Raw genomic sequence first — 7,828 nt, 5'->3', positions numbered from 1 at the left:
ATATGTCCAACCTGGAAATACCAGAGCCTCTAATCCTGGCACTTACAGAAGCCTTCATATAGGAAACTACGTGGCACATGCCAGGAAATGAAAAGGCGGCAGTGCAGGAAGCCAAGACAGAGCTCATACCATTAGCTGGTGTGTTTTACATTCATCATGAGCTTGTCAGAAAATTATTACTTCCACAAAGGGAGCCTGGGCCTGAGGCAGTGCAGGACTCCTATAAAAGGCAGCCCAACTCTCTGCTCTCTCATTCACTTCTCTCTCCTCCTTCTCCTTGGGAATCAGGTGAGTATGAAGCCTCTTCTCCTGCATCAGGATCAGGTGTCTTTCCTCAATGTGTGTCTCAGCTGATAGGGTCTGTCCTTGCCCTGGGGTGGAAGCTGCTTCTCATGGGAGAGGGAAGGGGAGAGAAGGTCTTATGCTGAGAGAGGCATGGACTTATGGAGGTGACTCCTGTGATTTGAACTGGGCAGCATATGCTGGGCCAGGAGCTGCCTTGGCTCCACTGTGGTTGGGTGCAGTGCTACTTCTCGTGATCAAGCCCTCATGCTCGCTCTGCTTCCTCCTCCCCTTTCTCCCAGGTGAACCTCTGACCCAGAGACATGTCCTGCTGCAACCCATGCGTGCCCTGCCAGCCCTGTGGCCCAACCCCACTGGCCAACAGCTGCAATGAGCCCTGTGTCAGGCAGTGCCAGAGCTCCAATGTGGTCATCCAGCCCTCCGCCGTGGTGGTGACCCTGCCAGGCCCCATCCTCAGCTCCTTCCCTCAGAACACTGTTGTGGGCTCCTCCACCTCTGCTGCTGTTGGCAGCATCCTCAGCTGTGAGGGAGTGCCCATCAACTCTGGGGGCTTTGACCTCTCCTGCATTACCAGCCGCTACTGTGGCAGCAGATGCCGCCCCTGCTAAAGCTGCTGGCAGCGTCCTTGGGCAAGAACCTCGCAAGACCTTGGAACATCATCGTTAAAAGGAGATAGAGATCCATGGTTTTGCATTCAGGGTTTTGTATCATTGCTTCCTTCTTCCACTTGTGTTTTTCACTCTTTCCTTCCCTTATTCTCTCCCCAAGGCTGCCCTAGCTATAAAATGTTAGCATCCCTCCCTCTGCAGGACAAGCAGACTGACTCCCTGCAGGAGTTTCTCCTCATCCTTGTGTGTTTCCGTGGACTTCCCTGTGAGCCACCTTCTTTTCTTCTTGAGACTTATTAAAGTTGTACTGCATCCAAGTCTGGGCCTCTGAGTCCTCCTTTGTTCTGAGGCAACTCTTCCAGTCTGCTGCAGGAAAAAGGAGAAGAAAGGGGAGGGTGGGACTCCCTGCAGTGCATTTTATTTCATGCCCTCTCCCTTGTAGCTGAGGAAGACATTCATGGCTACTCCACAGCCAATGGCTTTAAGTGAGGAAAGGGCTCCAAAGTGTGGCAGGAGTGGGGCTGGGAAACAGGAATTCCTGGGAACAATCCGCACCCTCATCTCTCTCATTTATTTCATTCCATAACCTGATCTAGTGTGTACGGGCAACACACACGGACATAGGGAGATGAGATAGAGGAACCTCCTACAGTCCATCAGCATGTGGCGAGGCCCAGCTGCTCTCTAGACACGCATCTGCATCATCAGGATCAGAGCATCCTCACACGTAGGATGTCAAGGAAGTCAAGGAAGGGAGCCAGGAGGCCTGCGTGGTTGAATAGGAATCTGTTGGGTATGCTCAAGCAGAAGAGGAGAGTTTACTGGTCATGGAAGCAGGGGCTGGCCACTTGGGAAGAATATAAGGCTGCTGTTAGAGGATGTAGGAAGGCAGCTAGGATAGCCAAGGCCTCCTTAGAATTACACCTGGCGAGAGGGGTCAAGGACAGCAAAAAGAACTTTTTCAAATACATAGCGGATAAAACTAATACCAGAGGCAATGTCGGCCCACTGAGGAATGAGGTGGGTGCCCTGGTGGCGGAAGATATAGAGAAGGCAGAATTACTGAATGCCTTCTTTGTCTCTGTCTACTGTGCCGGAGGCTGTCCTGGGGAGTCCTGTACCCCTGAGACCCCGGATGAAGCCAGGTCAATGGAGGAGTTTGCTTTAGTTGATGAGGACTGGGTTAAGGAGCAATTAAATAGACTGGACATCCATAAATCCATGGGTCCAGATGGGATGCATCCGTGGGTGCTGAGGGAGCTGGCTGAGGTCATTGCTGGACCGCTCTCCATCATCTTTGCCAAGTCTTGGGAAATGGGAGAGGTGCCTGAGGATTGGAGGAAAGCACATGTCACTCCAGTCTTCAAAAAGGGCAAGAAGGAGGACCCGGGTAATTATAAACTGGTCAGCCTCACCTCTGTCCCTGGGAAAGTAATGGAACAGCTTATCCTTGGTGCCATCTCAAGGCATATCAAGGATAAGAGGGTTATTAGGGGCAGTCAGCATGGCTTCACCAAGGGTAGGTCATGCTTGACCAACCTCATAGCCTTTTATGAGAATGTAACAAGGTGGATGGATGATGGCAGAGCTGTGGATGTGGTCTACCTTGACTTCAGGAAAGCCTTTGACACAGTCTCCCACAGCATCCTAGTTGCTAAGTTGAGGAGGTGTGGTCTAGACAATAGAGTAGTGAGGTGGGCTACAAACTGGCTTAAGGAGAGAAGCCAGAGAGTGGTAGTCAATGGTGCAGAGTCTAGTTGGAGGCCAGTATCTAGTGCAGTGCCTCAGGGGTCAGTACTGGGGCCAGTATTATTCAATATATTCATTAACGATTTAGACGAGGGAATAGAGTGTACTATCAGCAAGTTTGCTGATGACACTAAGCTGGGAGGAGTGGCTGACACGCCAGAAGGCTGTGCTGCCATCCAGCGAGACCTAGACAGGCTGGAGAGTTGGGCAGAGAATATCCTAATGAAATTTAACAAGGAAAAGTGTAGAGTCCTGCATCTGGACAGGAACAACCCCAGGTTCCAGTATAGGTTGGGAAATTACATATTAGAGAGCAGTGTAGGGGAAAGGAACCTGGGGGTCCTGGTGGACAACAGGATGACCATGAGCCAGCACTGGGCCCTGGTGGCCAGGAAGGCCAATGGCATCCTGGGGTGTATTAGAAGGGGGGTGGTTAGTAGATCAAGAGAGGTCCTCCTTCCCCTCTACTCTGCCCTGGTGAGACCACATCTGGAATATTGTGTCCAGTTCTGGGCCCCTCAGTTCAAGAAGGACAGGAAACTGCTGGAGAGGGTCCAGCGTAGGGCAACAAAGATGATTAAGGGAGTGGAGCACCTTCCTTATGAGGAAAAGCTGAGGGAGCTGGGTCTCTTTAGTTTGGAGAAGAGGAGACTGAGGGGTGACCTTATTAATGTTTGTAAATATATAAAGGGTGAGTGCCATGAGGATGGAGCCAGGTTCTTCTCATTGGCAAACAATGATAGGACAAGGGGTAATGGGATCAAGCTGGAACACAAGAGGTTCCACTTAAATTTGAGAAAAAACTTCTTCTCAGTGAGGGTGACAGAGCACTGGACCAGGCTGCCCAGGGGGGTTGTGGAGTCTCCTTCTCTGGAGACATTCAAGACCCACCTGGACATGTTCCTGTGCGAGCTCACTTAGGCGTTCCTGCTCCAGCAGGGGGATTGGACTAGATGATCTTTTGAGGTCCCTTCCAATCCCAAACATACTGTGATACTGTGATACTGTGATCAAACACCAAGATGGAAGGGATCATAAGGATCACCTGCATGCCCGCTTGCTGGCAAAATCACAGGCTAGACAAGATGGCCCAGGACCCTGTCTACCTAAATCTCAAATGTGCCCGATTGATGTCCCAGAAAACTACAGACTAGCCCACCTCACCCCCATCCCTGTAGAAGTGATGAGAACAAGTCATTCTGGATGTCACCTCCTGTGGCCTTCTGGGTGTAGAAAAGGAACTCCTGAAGGCACTGCTGGGCTCAGAATTATTGCTGAAGCACACAGCACCCCATGGACCATGGAAGGTTCCCCTCATATTCATTCTGTCCATACTTCAGGGCAGAAACATCACCATTATCCATTTCACTGGGTGCTGAGCACTTGCAGTGGACAGGACAGGCACCAACCCAAGCATTGCTGAAACTCTTGCGATGACCCTGCTAGTACTCAGCTTCCCAGGCTCCCCCAGAGCTCTGAGGCAGGGCCAGCCTGAACTCTGCTCATGTCACCACTACTCCTCACTGGCAGGCCAGAGTCTTCCCAGCAGTGTAGTCCCTGGCCCTTAGACAGCTGTCCTGCAAGAGACCTTGCACACTCCTGGGAACCACATGGGCACATCAACATGCAGGGCTGTGCCCCCATAGTAGGGCACCTCTGCCCACACCGGGCTCTGCAGTAGAGCAGCACCAGTCTGGGCAGTTACACAGGGAGAACAAGTAATGGTCCTAAGCCCAGGAAGGCAATCCCACAGCATGGTGTCGTGGTCCTGCTCTGCCCTTATCATGGGCAACTTATACCAGCATGGAGCTTGTCCATGCACAAGAGAGCTGTCCCTGAGAAGACCCAGGCAAGGAGGGCATTCCTCTGGGTACATGTGTCTGCTACCCTAAACGGAATTCACATATGGACCTGCTGACTCACCCTTTGGGGGTTCTCATTTCTCTTGATTGTGACTGTCCTTCTAGTGAAGAAGTTCAAAGTTCATTTCCATCTTTGCTATTCACTGCCTGCAACGTATGTCTCTTCGGGTGGTACATTCCCCATGGGAGCCTCTACATCAATAAAGGTGATGCTTGCTTTTAAAACTTCAAATGGTTTTGGTTTTAGTTTTATAAGTTTTTTCAACTACCCTTTTTATGGCATCATTTCTGGCACCCCATATGGGACTCTGCTCTTATCTTCAACCGATTCCTGGGATAGAAAGATCTCCAGCCAGTACTGATGGATTCTCGGAGATGTCCTCAGTCCCTGGAGGCAGCGGAATTCTTGATCCAAGAATCGTTTGTAAATAAAGCATTCTTTTTTTTTTTTTTTTTTTTTTTAATTCTCTGGTTTGGTTTGTCCATTCTTAAGTCAAGGTGAAAGCTTTGCAGGGGCCTTGCCTACCCATTAGTCAAAACTGTGAAAGATTTGCACGGCTGGGCTAAAAAAATTAAATTAAAAGGGGGCTTAGAGGTTCCTAAAAGATAAAAAATTCGGGGTTTATAGGCCCCTAAAAAAAAATGCAAATGTTTTGGGGATGACGACCCCTAAAAATGAGATTTGAAAGAAGGTTGGGGAAGAAAAAAGGAGAAAAGAGGCTGTTCATGTCCCTTTTTTTTAGTTTATGAGTGATTATGAGTGCATGAGTATGTGGTAGTTATTTGATTGGTTGTTGTTGCAATTGTTTCTTTGTGCTGTTGTTTGTGTAAGTTTGCTGTAAGCATTCTCCTTCTCTGTGCTTCTGGATGCTGTATTTTCACTAGTATGGGCAGTTGAAGTCTCGAGTGAAGCCAACACTACACTGATAGAGGTAGAAGTGAAACAGAATTGAAACAGGAGTTCGAGCCAGTAAGGAAAAACAATATCCAATAAACATGAAAGTGAAAATGAAGTTAGAGACTTTCATGAACATGTTTATGGACTGTGGACTTTTGCAGGAATGCCAATCAGAATGCAATACTCCCATTTTGCTAGTATAGAATCTATATTCTATGGAATACATGGTTAGTACAAGATTTGAGAACAATTAATCAGACTGTGATAAATGTGTACCTGGTAATGCCAAAACCCAGACACTCTTTGATTAATATAGCAGGAAATAATATTTATTTGACTGTTTTAGACTTGGAAGATGCTTTTTTCTGAATACCATTGGATTCAGAGAGCCAGAAGCTTTTCACCTTTGAATGGGAAAGACCTACCACTGGAAGAAAGATGTAACTTTCTGGACCATTTCCCAAAAGGACTTAAGAACAATCCTGCTTTGTCTGGTAGCCTATTGGTGGGAACACCTTAGAAGCCTGGCAGGTATCTGTGACTGTATTGTGCCTATGACTGTGTTGCTGATTCAAGAGGCAAGAAAACTAACTTTGGGACAGCAGATTGTTATATTTGTGCCCCATGCTGCAGCCTCAATGCTGGAACAACAAAGACACCATTTTCTGTCACTGAGCAGAGTGGTACAGTACCAAGCAGCATTACTGGAACACGATGTTGTGAGTTTGAAAACAACATCTTTGAGTTATGCTACTTTATTGCCTGTACCTAATGATGAAAACTGGAGTACTGGAATATTGTCATGAGGTGCCCCCTGAACCTTCTATTGTCCAAGGACAAAAGACCTATCTCTTTCAGTCTTGCTCAGAGGACAGGTTCTCCAGCCCTTTGGTCCAATTACACGTATATACAAGAGTGGTGGCGCCTACTGGATGAGGATCAGTGAAGGCTGAGTAAGGGGGATTGGATCCTTGCTGAGGTTTTCTTGATGTGGAATGACCAATCACCAGAAGTGACACCTGTGTGAAGATGACCACAATCCCAAAACCCATGCTACCAGGGCTTCCAGAAGCAGATTTTCTCTCATGGGCATGTTTTAATGATGAAGTTTCAATATGGTGACATCACAATTAAAAGACATCACTGAGAGGACTCAGTGATAGCCAGGAAGACAGGAAAAAATGAAAATGTTTGTGCCAGCCAGGGAGGCAACATAAATTATTTTCCTCAGCACAAGGAAATTTTGGCACAAGGTTGGTGGTGTCTCCACAAGGGAAACCTGAAGACGAAGAAGAATGGAGAAAATTCTCCACTCCACATGCCCACCTTGGGAGGGATGGGAAACCCAGGGAAATGAGATCAATTACAATTACTTTGTCATGGCCCAGTACATGACCAGAAGGACTCAGCTACCCAGACAAGAGTGAAAGAACAAAGCTGTGGTGGGTTATATCTATTATTTCTGTTGCTGTTAGAGAGATAAACCAACCCCCGTTTCTGACTGAGACAACCAACTTACCCCATGTAAAGGTCTGAACATACCTGGGCTGAGGTGTGCTTTGTAGACTAGAGCAGAAAGGACATGGCAGAGTTCTGACCAAAAATTCTGCTCTATCGGAACTCACCATTGTCATAACAACACTGACTCAAGTTGCACATAATTGGATATGTGACAGTTCCTGGGTACACTGGATTATTAATTGCCTCATTCTTAATTTCTTACTGCAAATGCTGAAAAGTGCCTGTTAGGTCTAATTCCGCTGGGTTGACATTTCATCAGCTGAGACTGGGAAAAGGAGACAATGCTGGGTGAGAAGTGAGACAGTCACTAAGCTGATCATTGCTCAGAACCACGTCCAATGAATTAATTCATGAAAACATTAAAGAAATTATACTTTGTTTGCAAGTGACAAAAACCACAGCAGGGAGTCCAACTCTCTCCTTCATCCACCTTTTTCCTGCAGCAGACTGGAAGAGTTGCCTGAGAACAAAGGAGGACTCTGAGGACCAGGCGTGGATGCAACACAACTTTATTGAATCTCAAAAGGAAAAGGAGGTGGCTCACAGGGAACACCACTGGCAGCCACAAGGATTTGATGAAACTCATACAGGGTGTCAGTCTGCCTGCCCTGCAGAAGGAGGGAGGCCAACAGGTAGGCTGGCCTTGTTGACAGAAAGAACAGTAGAAAGACAGAGAGATACAAGTGGAAGAATGGAGCAATGGTTCAAAGCTCTGAACACAATGCCATGGAACTCTATCACCTTTCAAGTACCATGTTCCAAGGTCTTGGAAGGTTCTTGCCCAAGGACGTTGCTAGCAGCTTTAGCAGGGTCGGCATCTGCTGCCACAGTAGCGGCTGGTAATGCAGGAGAGGTCAAAGCCCCCAGAGTTGATGGGCACTCCCTCA

The 7,828-nt window shown here is 47.8% G+C and overlaps 1 protein-coding gene across 1 annotated transcript; it reads left to right on the top strand.

Moving 5' to 3' along the window:
- Positions 1–605: 605 nt before the first annotated feature.
- On the top strand, positions 606–911 carry LOC308050062 (feather keratin Cos1-2-like; the record flags this gene model as incomplete). Its single annotated transcript, XM_080359988.1, has 1 exon — positions 606–911. The coding sequence occupies one exon, from the start codon at positions 606–608 to the stop codon at positions 909–911; it is 306 nt and encodes a 101-aa protein (XP_080216114.1).
- Between the last annotated feature and the right edge of the window lie 6,917 nt (positions 912–7,828).

This window comes from Nesoenas mayeri (genome assembly GCF_963082525.1).
Source record: "Nesoenas mayeri genome assembly, chromosome: 26".
In the NCBI taxonomy this organism is placed as follows: Eukaryota; Metazoa; Chordata; class Aves; order Columbiformes; family Columbidae; genus Nesoenas; species Nesoenas mayeri.
Note: the sequence above shows the minus strand (reverse complement) of the source record. Positions and strands in the feature narration are given on the sequence as shown.